The sequence below is a fragment of the Coregonus clupeaformis genome, chromosome 6 (genome assembly GCF_020615455.1).
Source record: "Coregonus clupeaformis isolate EN_2021a chromosome 6, ASM2061545v1, whole genome shotgun sequence".
Classification (NCBI taxonomy): Eukaryota; Metazoa; Chordata; class Actinopteri; order Salmoniformes; family Salmonidae; genus Coregonus; species Coregonus clupeaformis.
Window position 1 is genome coordinate 20,132,560 of NC_059197.1, and position 17,576 is coordinate 20,150,135.

The 17,576-nt window shown below is 50.4% G+C and overlaps 1 protein-coding gene across 2 annotated transcripts in view; it reads left to right on the forward strand.

Moving 5' to 3' along the window:
* LOC121567712 (long-chain-fatty-acid--CoA ligase 3) overlaps positions 1-17,576 on the forward strand; it is a 49,911-nt gene that overhangs the window by 5,806 nt on the left and 26,529 nt on the right. For both annotated transcript variants that reach the window (XM_041877941.2, XM_041877942.2), the window contains exons 2-4: positions 10,008-10,650; positions 11,491-11,668; positions 14,910-15,019. In XM_041877941.2, coding sequence (XP_041733875.1) covers positions 10,279-10,650; positions 11,491-11,668; positions 14,910-15,019 — 660 coding nt within the window. In that variant the 5' untranslated portion in view covers positions 10,008-10,278. The remainder of the gene's footprint in view (positions 1-10,007; positions 10,651-11,490; positions 11,669-14,909; positions 15,020-17,576) is intronic.

A 17,576-nucleotide genomic window follows, 5' to 3' on the forward strand; every position in this document is an offset into this window, starting at 1 on the left:
GGAGGAGCGGGGTGACATGAGAGAACTTGGGAAGGTTGAACACCAGACGGGCTGCAGCGTTCTGGCTAAGTTGTAGGGGTTTAATGGCACAGGCAGGGAGCCCAGCCAACAGCGAGTTGCAGTAATCCAGATGGGAGATGACAAGTGCCTGGATTAGGACCTGTGCCGCTTTCTGTGTAAGGTAGGGTCGTACTCTGCGAATGTTGTAGAGCATGAACCTGCAGGATCGGGTCACCGCTTTGATGTTAGCGGAGAGGACAATGGGAGGAGGACACAATGGAGTTGTCAACCGTGATGGCGAGATCATGGAGAGGGCAGTCCTTCCCCCGGGAGGAAGAGCAGCTCCGTCTTGCCAAGGTTCAGCTTGAGGTGGTGATCCGACATCCACACTGATATGTCTGCCAGACATGCAGAGATGCGATTCGCCACCTTGTTATCAGAAGGGGGAAAGGAGAAAATTAATTGTGTGTCGTCTGCGTAGCAATGATAGGAGAGCCCATGTGAGGATATGACAGAGCCAAGTGACTTGGTGTATAGAGAGAATAGGAGAGGGCCTAGAACTGAGCCCTGGGGGACACCAGTGGTGAGAGCACGTGGTGCGGAGACAGATTCTCGCCACGCCACCTGATAGGAGCGACCTGTCAGGTAGGTCGCAATCCAAGAGTGAGCAGCGCTGGAGATGCCCAACTCGGAGAGGGTGGAGAGGAGGATCTGATGGTTCACAGTATCAAAGGCAGCAGATAGGTCTAGAAGGATAAGAGCAGAGGAGAGAGAGTTAGCTTTAGCAGTGCGGAGAGCCTCCGTGACACAGAGAAGAGCAGTCTCAGTTGAATGACCAGTCTTGAAACCTGACTGGTTTGGATCAAGAAGGTCATTCTGAGAGAGATAGCAGGAGAGTTGGCTAGATAGAGATGGCACGCTCAAGAGTTTTGGAGAGAAAAGAAAGAAGGGATACTGGTCTGTAGTTGTTGACATCGGAGTGAACGAGTGTAGGTTTTTTGAGGAGAGGTGCAACTCTCGCTCTCTTGAAGACGGAAGGGACATAGCCAGCGGTCAAGGATGAGTTGATCAGCGAGGTGAGGTAAGGGAGAAGGTCTCCGGAAATGGTCTGGAGAAGAGAGGAGGGGATAGGGTCAAGCGGGCAGGTTGCTGGGCGGCCGGCCGTCACAAGTTGCAAGATTTCATCTGAAGAGAGAGGGGAGAAAGAAGTCAAAGCATAGGGTAGGGCAGTGTGAGCAGGACCAGCGGTGTCATTTGACTTAATAAATGAGGATCGGATGTCGTCAACCTTCTTTTCAAAATGGTTGAAGAAGTCATCCACAGAGAGGGAGGAGGGAGGGGGAGGAGGAGGAGGATTCAGCAGGGAGGAGAAGGTGGCAAAGAGCTTCCTAGGGTTAGAGGCAGAGGCTTGAAATCTAGAGTGGTAGAAAGTGGCTTTAGCAGCAGAAACAGGGGCAGAAAATGTAGAGAGGAGGGAGTGAAAAGATGACAGGTCTGCAGGGAGTCTAGTTTTCCTCCATTTCCGCTCGGCTGCTCGGAGCCCTGTTCTGTGAGCTCGCAATGAGTCGTCAAGCCACGGAGCAGGAGGGGAGGACCGAGCCGGCCGGGAGGATAGGGGACATAGAGAGTCAAAAGATGCAGAAAGGGAGTAGAGGAGGGTTGAGGAGGCAGAATCAGGAGATCGGAGGGAGAATGATTTAGCAGAGGGAAGAGATGATAGGATGGAAGAGGAGAGAGTAGCGGGAGAGAGAGAGCGAAGGTTGCGACGGCACATTACCATCTGAGTAGGGGCAGAGTGAGTAGTGTTGGAGGAGAGCGAGAGAGAAAAGGATACAAAGTAGTGGTCGGAGACTTGGAGGGGAGTTGCAGTGAGATTAGTAGAAGAACAACATCTAGTAAAGATGAGGTCAAGCGTATTGCCTGCCTTGTGAGTAGGGGGGGACGGTGAGAGGGTGAGGTCAAAAGAGGAAAGGAGTGGAAAGAAGGAGGCAGAGAGAAATGAGTCAAAGGCAGACATAGGGAGGTTAAAGTCACCCAGAACTGTGAGGGGTGAGCCATCCTCAGGAAAGGAACTTATCAAGGCGTCAAGCTCATTGATGAACTCTCCAAGGGAACCTGGAGGGCGATAAATGATAAGGATGTTAAGCTTGAATGGGCTAGTGACTGTGACAGCATGGAATTCAAATGAGAAGATAGACAGATGGGTCAGGGGGAAAAGAGAGAATGTCCACTTGGGAGAGATGAGGATTCCTGTCGCACCGCCGCGCTGACCAGATGCTCTCGGGTATGCGAGAACACATGATCAGACGAGGAAAGACCAGTAGGAGTAGCAGTGTTTTCTGTGGTAATCCATGTTTCCGTCAGCGCCAAGAAGTCGAGGGACTGGAGGGTAGCATAGGCTGAGATGAACTCTGCCTTGTTGGCCGCACAACAGCAATTTCAGAGGCTTTCGGAGACCTGGAACTCCACGTGGGTTGTGCGCGCAGGGACCACCAGATTAGAGTGGCAGCAGCCACGTGGTGTGAAGCGTTTGTATGGCCTGTGCAGAGAGGAGAGAACAGGGATAGACAGACACATAGTTGACAGGCTACAGAAAAGGCTACAATAATGCAAAAGATCGGAATAAAATTAACTAAACATCTGGGGAAGCCAGAGAGCGGGGCCTCCCTCACTTACCTTTCACTGAAACACTCAAATATAACTCTCCCAACTTCCACTTTAGAAATTATAATGATTGTAAACTACAGCGGTTCAATGTTTTGTAGGCATAGACTCTAACTTAGTTTATTCAGTTAGCTAACTTAGTACAGTATTCTTCCATGAAAACCGCCCAGGGCACCGTATCCTATGACGCCATAGCTAACTAGCTAGCATGCTAGCATCCAATAACACACGGTTTAGCACCAATACTTGGTTACAACAAACTACCAATAGTGTGTTAACCGCCCAGGGCCCCGTGTAGCTCAGTTGGTAGAGCATGGTGTTTGCAACGCCAGGGTTGTGGGTTCGATACCCACGGGGGGCTAGTATGAAAAAAATGTATGCACTCACTAACTGTAAGTCGCTCTGGATAAGAGTGTCTGCTAAATGACAAAAAACAAACACTAAACAGATCATCTGTGTCTAGTTCCTTTCATAACACAGAAATAATTAAGTGTTGGCTAGCTAGCACAAAGTCAGTCATGCTAGCTACACAAGTGGACTACACATCTCGAATGTTCAGAAAGTGAAGCTTTACGTTGCAAAATTCTCATTGACTGGTTAACAAAGAAATAGGTATTCCTATATGTGTAATTTAGAGTTATTCATGTAACGTTGGGCTAGATGTTTTGATTTTTAATACATTGTAAGGCTGCATGATGCGACTCTAATGACTTTTTTGAAAAAAAGTTGTTGAAGGGCATGAGCTGTGCTTTGTTTTTTGCGCAGGCTGTACATACTACATCAGTCACTCATTCACAATTTGAAAAGCACTTGATAATGCCTAGAATTTCACGGCGGCATCCCCTTTGTGTGGCCGTAATGCACCCTAAAACAATAAATGCCTTTTGCGGCCAGTGGCCATTGTGCCCTTCTCCCTGAGTGCTGCACGCTCCATAACTTGATCTGGTCTTTCTCACAGGCTACAAGTGAAGGAAGACACAAATGCGCACGTCCTTATCCAATTCCGAGGTGCATATTGAAGATATTGGAAGAACTGTCCACATTTACTTTTAGTCAGCCAACAACATGAGTAGTCCTAACGAACAGCAAAAGCACTAGCCTATGGCAATCTACTATCCCCCATAGTACAAAGGTAGTTCTATTCTATTCTGTGCAATAAATAAATATTCTAAACATAGTCTGGGACAGTTGTGGGATGCGATAGATCCCAAATTAATACAACCACTAGCATCAGAAAACATTTTTTACGCAATGTGGCTGATGCAACAGATCAGAACTTTTAGCTTAAAATGTTGATAAACTATTAGGCTATTTCTTCACATTATAAGCGCAGCAATGCGCACATGGTAGTAGGCTATAAGTGTGAATGTTCCATTAGCTGAAAACACCATTATCAATAGTGACCGCAAATGCAATTATGCATGTAATGCTTTTATTATAAAGGTGCATTTTTATAAGTTATTTGGCCACTTTAGTTGTGATACAAAGCTTATTAAAACATATAGGCCTATGGGCTAGGCTATATGACGTGTGCGACTATGATTCGAACAAGTCGCAAAAAATTGCATTGTTTCTTATGCTGGGCATCATTCACAAGTGATAGGCTAATATTGTCACGGGTGCTGAAGGTGGGTGTGGTGCAGAAATCAAGCGCAGGACGCAGAAACTAAGTCCAAAAGACTTTAGTGAAATATTCACGTAGTACACGAGCTCAACAAGCCCGGAGGCGAAATAAAGGCGCACACAGGAGTCAAACAAAAGGCGCACTAACATGTGCGAAAAAACCTCTCCAAACAACGGAGGGAAACACGTAGCACAGAACACCAAACAGAAGCGCAATCACACACAACACCTGACACACACAACGAGAACTAAATAGGACACTAATGAACACTAACTGGAAACAGGTGTACAACATCAAGACAAAACCAAACGAACATGAAACATACAACGGTGGCAGCTAGTACTCCGGGGACGACGACCGCCGAAGCCTGCCCGAGCAAGGAGGAGGAGCAGCCTCGGCCGAAACCGTGACAGTACCCCCCCCCTTGACGCGCGGCTCCCTCGATGTCCAGTGGGGGCGGAGGAGTCTCTCCTATCTCACCTTCCTGGAGTGGACCAGCTACCACCGGCCTGAGAAGAGACACATGGAACGAGGGGTTAATATTCTTATATTCAATAGGCAGATGTAACCTATAACACACCTCGTTCAGTCTTCTCAGGACTTTAAAAGGCCCCACAAACCGCCGACCCAGCTTCCGGCAGGGCAGGCGGAGGGGCAGGTTTCTGGTCGAGAGCCAGACTCGATCTCCAGGTGCGTACACCGGCCCCTCACTGCGGTGGAGATCGGCGCTCGCCTTGTGTCGACGGATGGCCCGCTGCAGATGGACGTGTGCAGCGTTCCACGTCTCCTCCGAGCGCCTCATCCAATCATCCACCGCAGGGGCCTCGATCTGGCTCTGCTGCCAAGGTGCCAGAACCGGCTGGTAACCTAACACACATTGGAAGGGGGTTAGGTTGGTAGAGGAGTGGCGGAGATAGTTTTGGGCCATCTCCGCCCAGGGAATATACCGAGCCCACTCCTCCAGCCGGTCCTGGCAATACGACCTCAGAAACCTACCCACATCCTGGTTGACTCGTTCTACCTGCCCATTGCTCTCCGGGTGGTACCCCGAGGTAAGGCTCACCGAGACCCCCAAACGCTCCATGAACGCTCTCCAGACTCGGGAGGTAAACTGGGGGCCTCGATCAGACACTATATCCTCGGGTACCCCGTAATGCCGGAAGACGTGGGTAAATAGTGCCTCTGCGGTCTGTAGGGCAGTAGGAAGACCCGACATAGGGAGAAGACGACAGGCCTTAGAGAACCGGTCCACAACGACCAGGATGGTGGTATTCCCCTCTGAGGGGGGAAGGTCTGTCACAAAATCCACTGAGAGGTGGGACCAGGGTCGTTGTGGAACGGGCAGGGGTTGTAACTTACCCCTGGGCAAGTGTCTGGGCGCCTTACACTGGGCGCACACCGAGCAGGAGGAGACATAAACCCTCACATCCCTGGCTAACGTGGGCCACCAGTACTTAGTGCTAAGACAATGCACTGTCCGGCCAATACCCGGATGTCCAGAGGAGGGTGACGTGTGAGCCCAGTAAATGAGTCGATCCCGAACCTCGAGCGGAACGTACTTCCGACCCACAGGACACTGTGGAGGGCTAGGGTCGGCACGCAACGCCCGCTCGATTTCAGCATCGACCTCCCACACAACCAGTGCCACTAGACAAGATGCCGGTAGTATGGGAGTAGGCTCAACGGACCTCTCCTCCGTGTCATACCGCCGGGACAGCGCATCTGCCTTACCGTTCTGGGACCCAGGGATGTACGTGATTTTAAATACGAACCTGGCGAGAAACATACTCCATCGAGCCTGGCGAGGGTTCAGTCTCCTCGCTGCCCGGATGTACTCCAGGTTCCGATGGTCAGTCAAAATGAGGAAAGGGTGTTGAGCCCCCTCAAGCCAATGCCTCCACACCTTAAGGGCCTGAACTACAGCTAACAGCTCCCTGTCCCCGACGTCATAATTTCGCTCCGCCGGGCTGAGCTTTTTAGAGTAAAAAGAACAGGGGCGGAGTTTAGGTGGCGTGCCGGACCGTTGAGAGAGTACGGCCCCTATACCGGCCTCAGACGCGTCCACCTCGACCTGAAAGGGTAAGGCGGGATCCGGATGCGCCAGCACCGGAGCCGACGTAAACAGGTCCTTCAGTCTCCCAAAAGCCCTGTCCGCCTCAGCTGACCACTGCAGGCGCACCGGACCCCCTAAGTCTCCATAGCTTTTCTCTCCTCTTGAGACAAAGGATACACGTGGCTCCGTGGGAGCGCTGCTCCTGCCTGGAGGTCTATCGCACAATCCCCCTGTCTGTGAGGAGGCAACTGCGTCGCCCTAGCTTTACTAAACACAATAGCCAAATCCCCATATTCAGGCGGAATGTGCAGTGCGGGCACTTGGTTTGGACTTTCCACCGAAGTCGCCCCCACGGAAACACCCAGACATCGCCCCTCACACTGAGCAGACCACCCATTGAGAGCTCTCTGTTGCCACGAAATGGCAGGGTTATGCGTACTTAACCAGGGAATTCCCAGCACCACCGGGTACGCAGGAGAGTCGATCAGATATAGCTGTATAGTCTCCTCATGACCCCCCTGCGCACACATCCTAAGTGGCGCTGTGATTTCCCTAATCAACCCCGACCCCAAAGGGCGGCTATCTAAAGCATGAACGGGAAAAGGCTTGTCAACAGGCAGGAGGGGAATCCCTAAATCTAAACAAAACTTCAGATCAACAAAATTCCCAGCTGCGCCTGAATCTACTAGTGCCTTATGCTGGGAATGAGGTGCAACCTGTGGAAAACAAACAGGTATACAAAAGTGCACAACAGAGAGCTCTGGGTAAGTGGGGCGTCTACTCACCTGGGAAGGCTCCCCAGTGCGTGGCCTGTTGTCTCCTCCCTCTGGAGACCCTCCCCAGCACCTGGCCGCAGTGTGCCCTCCACGACCGCAATTGGTGCAGGGGACAGGCCCCCTCGGGCTCCTTCTCCTCCTTTCTCTAGCGCCAGCACCCCCGAGCTCTATAGGGCTCGGCTCGGAGGTGCTGGAGGGTGGAATGGACGGACCCCACTCGGGACGTCCACGGGTGGCCAGCAGGGTGTCCAGACGGATGGACATGTCGACCAACTGGTCGAAGGTGAAATTGGTGTCCCTGCAGGCCAACTCACGTTGAACGTCCTCCCGTAGGCTACATCGAAAATGATCGATGAGGGCCCGTTCATTCCACCCTGCGTCTGCCGCTAGAGTCCGGAACTCCAGTGCGAACGCCTGTGCGCTCCTCCTCCCCTGTCTAAGGTAGAATAGACGCTCCCCCGCCGCTTTGCCCTCAGGTGGATGGTGGAACACGGCCTTGAAGCGACGGGAGAACTCCGCGTAGGAGATGGTGGTGGCGTCTATCCTCCTCCACTCGGCGTTGGCCCATTCCAACGCCTTGCCCGTGAGACAGGAGATGAGGGTGGAAACGCTCTCGTGTCCCGAGGGCACCGGGTGTATAGTGGCCAGGTAGAGCTCCACCTGCAGGAGGAACCCCTGACAGCCGGCAGCTGTGCCGTCATACTCCCTCGGGAGCGAGAGCCGAATCCCACTGGGTTCCGGACCTGGGACTGGTGGACCGACCGATGGGGGTGGCAAGGTAGGTGGAGGTGTGGGTACCCCTCTGGACTCCCATCGGTGCAGGGTGTTGATGACATCCTGTAGAGCGGTCCCCAGTTGTCTGATCTGGTCATCCTGGCCGCGGACATGCTCCTCCAGCGACTCAGGTGCGGCTGTTGCTCCTGCTGATTCCATTATATAAGGTGTGTGATTCTGTCACGGGTGCTGAAGGTGGGTGTGGTGCAGAAATCAAGCGCAGGACGCAGAAATTAAGTCCAAAAGACTTTAGTGAAATATTCACGTAGTACACGAGCTCAACAAGCCCGGAGGCGAAATAAAGGCGCACACAGGCGTCAAACAAAAGGCGCACTAACATGTGCGAAAAAACCTCTCCAAACAACGGAGGGAAACACGTAGCACAGAACACCAAACAGAAGCGCAATCACACACAACACCTGACACACACAACGAGAACTAAATAGGACACTAATGAACACTAACTGGAAACAGGTGTACAACATCAAGACAAAACCAAACGAACATGAAACATACAACGGTGGCAGCTAGTACTCCGGGGACGACGACCGCCGAAGCCTGCCCGAGCAAGGAGGAGGAGCAGCCTCGGCCGAAACCGTGACAAATATTTTCACCCATCAGACTTTTCTTGATTTAATCTTGTCTTTACATATACTTGATTTAATCTTGTCTTTACATATACTAAATAATGTATATGTGAAATTTGTTTTGATTTAGAATGGACCATTATCATGCACCTGTGTCGAAATGGGCAGCTGGAAAAAATACTTGTAATCTATGCACTTAAATAGCGAATGGAGGACGCTTTTCCCCGTGGTTTATTTTCATGCCAGCCAGGTAGGCTATACTCCTGTTGTAAATATAAGCAATGCGATTAATATTAGGAAAGTTGAGAAATAAATATAGTAGGCCTAGCCTATAGAAAGCTGATCCTCCTCTTTTTACTAGAGGCCCAACATGAGCTCATGGGCTCTCATGAAGTGTTTGATTTTCAAAAACATTTGCATTGACGTCAGAGTGATTAGAGGGACAATAGAGTGCTGAGTACCAGGCAGTTAGCAAGTTTGGTAGGCTACTAATGACCAGAAGCAGCATCAGAGCTTGGAGAAGCCTAATTACCGTGACTAAACGGTCACGTGGAATTTGACTGCCTTCATGACTCGTGACCGCCGGTGTGGCGGTAATGCGGTCACCGCAACAGCCCTAATTGTGGGTTGTAATAAGTAAAAGACGCAGGTAGCTTAGTGGGTAAGAGCGTTGTGCCAGTAACCGAAAGGTCGCTGGTTCTAATCCCCGAGCCGACTAGGTGAAATATCTGTCGATGTGCCCTTAAGCAAGGCACTTAAACCTAATTGCTCATGTAAGTCGCTCTGGATAAGAGCGTCTGCTAAATGACTAAAATGTAATGTTCCTTAGGCATCTCACACTCATATTCTCTCTTTTGTTTGTATAAATCTGTAATCCTGCCCCTGAGCAAGGCAGTTAACCCACTGTTCCCCGGGCGCCGAAGACGTGGATGCCGATTAAGGCAGCCCCCCGCACCTCTCTGATTCAGAGGGGTTGGGTTAAATGTGGAAGAAACATTTCAGTTGAATGCATTCAGTTGTACAACTGACTAGGTATCCCCCTTTCCTCTCACGCTGTCACACTCTTCTAACTTCATCTCTATTTCCCTCCTCTTTCTCAGCCCATCATAGTCAGTGTTCTGTCTGTCTGTATCTATACCTTGATGGTTAGTGATAGAGAGAGCGTGCTGTACAGTGCTGTGTGGGAGATGGGGTTAGATAGGGAGCATTCTGGCTGGCTGCCGGGGGACAGTGAGTGAGTGAAGAGCACTCAGGCAGAGCTGTAGCCTACAGCATGTGGCTGTGTGTCTTATTATGTAGGCCAAGCCATCAGGCTGTGCATTACCATTGGTGGATGCTTGAGAAACCACCACAGAAACATTAGAAGAATCCGTTAAAACCTATTATCTTAGAGTGTGGCGTCTGATGACTGTTGGGTTAAAAAGCTCAGATACTGTTAGAGGAATTGTAGCTAAAGCACTAATGTTAGTATACACGTATAACATACAATAGCCATGTAAATGTTTTGTTGTCCCTTGTCTTGGCGTAAGGTGCTGCTGCCATTGTCATCAGATAAACACACAAGGGCAGAAGAAGAAGGACCAGGAAATGAATACCTTGCCCAGTCAGTGGCAGCAGGATTACGACCCTTCATTCTCTCTCCAACCACTCACACCTCAGGGTTAGAGGAGCTGTCCCAGTGATAAACTACCTGCTCAGAGCATATAACTTCCAACCTTTCCTTGGGTTCTAGAGTGAAGGAACCCCTCCCTCCCCCCACTCACACACACACACACACACACACACACACACACAGTCAGGATGAAGCTGAAAGAGGATCTGAACCCGGTGCTGCTGCTGCTCTTCCAGGTGACGGTGTGGCTGTACTCTATCCTAGCCTTCCTCCCCTCTTACCTCTTCAGCTCTGTGTCAGAATCAGACGCAGGCCTCGGCTCAGAACAGGAGAGGGCTCAGAGACTCAAGGCCCAGTCTGTGACGGGTCGCCCCGCGGGGCCCTACAGGGCCATGAGCACCACCAAGAGGCTGGTGTCGTCCCTGCACCCCGGGGTAGACACACTGGATAAGGTGTTTGAGGACGCATCCAGAAGGTTCCCTGACAGAGACTGCCTGGGCACCAGAGAGGTGGTCATGGAGGAGGACGAGAGACAGAGCAACGGAAAGGTCTTCAAGAAGGTGAGGACAGGAAGGACAGCATGAGGACTTTCTGTTGGGCAAGAAACTCAAGTGTGTTTTCTGTTTGTAGTGAAAACACAAGACCTTGTTCTGCCAAGTCAGTCTAGCCAAAACAGGAGAGAACAGTCACTCATACAAAACACACCTCTCTTGCCCAACAGAAAGGCCTCACGTCACCTCACACAGCTCACCAACACACAACACACAGGCCAATCTGAACTTTGCCAAAATAAAACACTGTCGCTGTGTGTGTGACTTGTAACACTTTTAATTACACCCCAGTCATAGGCTAATCCCACTAGTCTAATCACAGTACTGTTGAAACTCATGTTGCTGCAATAAAATAATGGTGTGTTTGGCCACCACAATGAGACCTACAGCGAAAACACATAGGATCAATGTATTTAAATGTTCTCATTGTTTCACTGACACTGTGTGAATGTGCGGTAGCCTGTGCCAGGTCTGGGTGTGTGCAGTACCAGTGCTATACCAGTAGAGGACAGTATCACCGCTGTTTATTATGAGTGTTGTGATTGAAATTCCAAAAGTTAAAAAGCATCCATTAGCAAAAAAAAATCCTACTGTCATATTACTGAGCAGAAAATGCACACCCACAAGTTCTAGGCTTTACTGTGAACTATTCTGCCCTCCTGCATCTCTCCCACACATTCTGTTTTGGAAAACTCTTTCCAAATCTCTCTCTCTCTCTCTCTCTCTCTCTCTCTCTCTCTCTCTCTCTCTCTCTCTCTCTCTCTCTCTCTCTCTCTCTCTCTCTCTGTATTTCTCTTTCTCCCTCCCTCTCTCTCTAACATCCTGTGTGCTCTCTGTGGCACCCTGTAGGTGATCTTGGGGCAGTACCGCTGGCTGTCCTATGCTGAGACCCACAGTGCAGCAGCCCGCTTTGGCAGTGGTCTGGCAGTGCTTGGCCAGAGGGCCCACAACAATATTGCCATCTTCTGTGAGACCAGGGCCGAGTGGGTCATAGCTGCACAGGCCTGCTTCATGCAAAACTTCCCCTGTGAGTGTCCACACACACACAAACACACACACATGCGCGCACACACACACGCGCGCACACACAAACAAACACACACACACGCACACACACACAAACACACACACATAGGGTATACATACAGTGCATTCAGAAAGTGTTCAGACCCCTTGACTTTTTCCACATTTTGTTACGTTACAGCCTTATTCTAAAATGGATAAAACATTTAAAATAATCCTCATCAATCTACACACAACACCCCATAATGACAAAGCGAAAACAGGTTTTTAGAAATGTTTGCAAATTTATATTTTTAAAAACCCAGAAAGATCTTATTTACATAAGTATTCAGAGCCTTTGCTATGAGACTCGAAATTAAGCTCAGGTGCATCCTGTTTTCATTGATCATCCCCTCTGGTCCGTGCTTGTGACGCCATAGCCTCAGCCTTCCTCCTCTCCATAGACTCTTTATTCATCCATCTCTCATTCTTCCTCCTCTCCATAGACTCTCTATTCATCCATCTCTCATTCTTCCTCCTCTCCATAGACTCTCTATTCATCCATCTCTCATTCTTCCTCCTCTCCATAGACTCTCTATTCATCCATCTCTCATTCTTCCTCCTCTCCATAGACTCTCTATTCATCCATCTCTCATTCTTCCTCCTCTCCATAGACTCTCTATTCATCCATCTCTCATTCTTCCTCCTCTCCATAGACTCTCTATTCATCCATCTCTCATTCTTCCTCCTCTCCATAGACTCTCTATTCATCCATCTCTCATTCTTCCTCCTCTCCATAGACTCTCTATTCATCCATCTCTCATTCTTCCTCCTCTCCATAGACTCTCTATTCATCCATCTCTCATTCTTCCTCCTCTCCATAGACTCTCTATTCATCCATCTCTCATTCTTCCTCCTCTCCATAGACTCTCTATTCATCCATCTCTCATTCTTCCTCCTCTCCATAGACTCTCTATTCATCCATCTCTCATTCTTCCTCCTCTCCATAGACTCTCTATTCATCCATCTCTCATTCTTCCTCCTCTCCATAGACTCTATTCATCCATCTCTCATTCTTCCTAGTTTCTCATTTCTTCTTAGTTTAGTCTGACTCAACCTGATTGGTTGGCCTTGCCAGGAATTTGTTCGCGGTTGTTTCATAGTTCTAAAACTCAGAACAAAAAGGATGGTTGCAGAGTATAAGCTATTCAATCACCTCATGATTTTATTTTTTTGTTTATAAAAGAAGAGCGTGAACGTGACGGGACCTGACAGTGTGTTAGTATCTCACGGCTGGAGGTGTCACGCCCCGTGTCCTCACACACACAACAGGAAGTCTCAGCCGTCCATGACGCATGGCAGTGATGTCACTGGCCCTGTCCCATAAGCCCCTTCTCTGTCAGCCTGCCCAGGGTCAGGTGACCTCCCCTCTCTCCCTCCGTCCTCCCCCTCTCTCTCCCTCCTCCTCTCTTTGTCCTGTTAGAGCGGGGTCATGAGTGTGGATTTTGGCCCGGGTGTCTTGACCCTTGCAAGCTTCTGGTGTGAACTCTTCACAGCCCAGCGTGAGCACTGCTGCAGCTACTATCCACCACACACACACACACACACACACACACTGACATAAATACACACACGTACACACATACACACACGTACACACATACACAGACGTACACATGCATACAAATTCCATAAAAATTCCACCTCATCCCCAAGAGCCAGAGTCTTCATCTGACTGGATGGGAGTCCATGTTGAGCCCACTGATGGTGGGTGTGTAGACACAGAAAGAGAGCACTTACCCCTCATTTTCTCCTCTACTGCCTGAGAATGATGAATGCATGGGGAGCCTGGACCTGGGTGATGCCTGGACATGGGGAAGCCTGGACCTGGGGGAGCCTGGACCTGGGGGGAGCCTGGACCTGGGGGGAGCCTGGACCTGGGGGAGCCTGGACCTGGGGGAGCCTGGACCTGGGGGAGCCTGGACCTGGGGGAGCCTGGACCTGGGGGGTGCCTGGACCTGGGGGGAGCCTGGACCTGGGGGAGCCTGGACCTGGGGGGAGCCTGGACCTGGGGGAGCCTGGACCTGGGGGGAGCCTGGACCTGGGGGGAGCCTGGACCTGGGGGAGCCTGGACCTGGGGGAGCCTGGACCTGGGGGGTGCCTGGACCTGGGGGAGCCTGGACCTGGAGGAGCCTGGACCTGGGGGAGCCTGGACATGGGGGAGCCTGGACCTGGGGGAGCCTGGACCTGGAGGGAGCCTGGACCTGGGGGAGCCTGGACCTGGGGGAGCCTGGACATGGGGGAGCCTGGACCTGGGGGGAGCCTGGACCTGGAGGGAGCCTGGACCTGGGGGGAGCCTGGACCTGGATCCCACTGAGTCCTACTGTCAGTCCTATCTCAGAGCAGATAGGCATATGTACAAATTCCACTGCCTTTACTCTGCTCCTTCATATGAGTTTGTCATCTGTCTGGCCCACAGTATTCCAAGAACCTAAACATCCAACTGCTATCAGGAAAGGCAGTTGTACATTACACTTATCTAGCCAGAGAAACAGACAGGGACTGGTCATGTTTTTCTGGAGAAGAGAAGTGTGTATGTCTGTGTGGAGGAGTGTAGAGGGGATTGGGGATGCTTGCACGTGTACACGTACACACTCACACACCCTCATCTCGGCACGTGCCCCTGGTCCCTGTGGTGAGTAATACCCATCTCTACCAGTCAGACATATAGTAATGTAATGTAGCCTGGGCCCAGCCCAGTTCAGCCTGGTTTAGCCCAGTCCCAGGCCACTCACTCACGCCAGTGACAGAGCCAGAGCAGACATGATGCCATCGCTGCAGCGTTACATTAACACAGCCCTGAAGCAGGATATACTGATCACTAGGGCTGTACCATGTGGCCTCACTCCCAAACAGGATATACTGATCACTAGGGCTGTACCATGTGGCCTCACTCCCAAACAGGATATACTGATCACTAGGGCTGTACCATGTGGCCTCACTCCCAAACAGGATATACTGATCACTAGGGCTGTACCATGTGGCCTCACTCCCAAACAGAATATACTGATCACTAGGGCTGTACCATGTGGCCTCACTCCCAAACAGGACCAGAAAATTCACCCCGATCTTAAATCTTACTCTAACTCTATCCATACGATATCTTATCATAAGCAGCATTATCTGATGATACCTCATTGGTCTTACCTTAGTGTGTGTGTGTATGTATGTATGTATGTGTGTGTGTGTGTGTGTGTGTGTTGCAGTGGTCACTCTGTACTCTACCCTGGGGGGTCCGGCCATCACTCACGGTCTGAACGAGACAGAGGTCAGTCACATCATCACCAGCAGAGAGCTACTGGAGACCAGACTCAAAGTGAGAGAACACACACACACACACACACAACACACACACACACATCTGAAAATGTGTAGATATGAATTTAGGAGGTAAAGGAAGAAGGGACAGGAAGAGTGTGAAAGAGGAGTTTATGTGTGGGAGAGAGAGAAGGAGGGGGAGAGGTACATGTGATGCACGTTGTGGATCTGGAGTCTGTACTATGCCCACTGTTATCAGTGTGTGATGCAGAGTAGGACCAGAGAGACACAGACCAACACACTGGGTTAGAGACACAGATCAACACACTGGGTTAGAGACACAGACCAACACACTGGGTTAGAGACACAGACCAACACACTGGGTTAGAGACACAGACCAACACACTGGGTTAGAGACATACCAACACACTGGGTTAGAGACACAGACCAACACACTGGGTTAGAGACACAGACCAACACACTGGGTTAGAGACACAGACCAACACACTGGGTTAGAGACACAGACCAACACACTGGGTTAGAGACACAGACCAACACACTGGGTTAGAGACACAGACCAACACACTGGGTTAGAGACACAGACCAACACACTGGGTTAGAGACACAGACCAACACACTGGGTTAGAGACACAGACCAACACACTGGGTTAGAGACACAGACCAACACACTGGGTTAGAGACACAGACCAACACACTGGGTTAGAGACACAGACCAACACACTGGGTTAGAGACACAGACCAACACACTGGGTTAGAGACACAGACCAACACACTGGGTTAGAGACACAGACCAACACACTGGGTTAGAGACACAGACCAACACACTGGGTTAGAGACACAGACCAACACACTGGGTTAGAGACACAGACCAACACACTGGGTTAGATACACAGACCAACACACTGGGTTAGATACACAGACCAACACACTGGGTTAGAGACACAGACCAACACACTGGGTTAGAGACACAGACCAACACACTGGGTTAGAGACACAGACCAACACACTGGGTTAGAGACACAGACCAACACACTGGGTTAGAGACACAGACCAACACACTGGGTTAGAGACACAGACCAACACACTGGGTTAGAGACACAGACCAACACACTGGGTTAGAGACACAGACCAACACACTGGGTTAGAGACACAGACCAACACACTGGGTTAGATACACAGACCAACACACTGGGTTAGAGACACAGACCAACACACTGGGTTAGAGACACAGACCAACACACTGGGTTAGAGACACAGACCAACACACTGGGTTAGAGACACAGACCAACACACTGGGTTAGAGACACAGACCAACACACTGGGTTAGAGACACAGACCAACACACTGGGTTAGAGACACAGACCAACACACTGGGTTAGAGACACAGACCAACACACTGGGTTAGAGACACAGACCAACACACTGGGTTAGAGACACAGACCAACACACTGGGTTAGAGACACAGACCAACACACTGGGTTAGAGACACAGACCAACACACTGGGTTAGAGACACAGACCAACACACTGGGTTAGAGACACAGACCAACACACTGGGTTAGAGACACAGACCAACACACTGGGTTAGAGACACAGACCAACACACTGGGTTAGAGACACAGACCAACACACTGGGTTAGAGACACAGACCAACACACTGGGTTAGAGACACAGACCAACACACTGGGTTAGAGACACAGACCAACACACTGGGTTAGAGACACAGACCAACACACTGGGTTAGAGACACAGACCAACACACTGGGTTAGAGACACAGACCAACACACTGGGTTAGAGACACAGACCAACACACTGGGTTAGAGACACAGACCAACACACTGGGTTAGAGACACAGACCAACACACTGGGTTAGAGACACAGACCAACACACTGGGTTAGAGACACAGACCAACACACTGGGTTAGAGACACAGACCAACACACTGGGTTAGAGACACAGACCAACACACTGGGTTAGAGACACAGACCAACACACTGGGTTAGGGACACAGACCAACACACTGGGTTAGAGACACAGACCAACACACTGGGTTAGAGACACAGACCAACACACTGGGTTAGAGACACCAGACCAACACACTGGGTTAGAGACACAGACCAACACACTGGGTTAGAGACACAGACCAACACACTGGGTTAGAGACACAGACCAACACACTGGGTTAGAGACACGACCAACACACTGGGTTAGAGACACAGACCAACACACTGGGTTAGAGACACAGACCAACACACTGGGTTAGAGACACAGACCAACACACTGGGTTAGAGACACAGACCAACACACTGGGTTAGAGACACAGACCAACACACTGGGTTAGAGACACAGACCAACACACTGGGTTAGAGACACAGACCAACACACTGGGTTAGAGACACAGACCAACACACTGGGTTAGAGACACAGACCAACACACTGGGTTAGAGACACAGACCAACACACTGGGTTAGAGACACAGACCAACACACTGGGTTAGAGACACAGACCAACACACTGGGTTAGAGACACAGACCAACACACTGGGTTAGAGACACAGACCAACACACTGGGTTAGAGACACAGACCAACACACT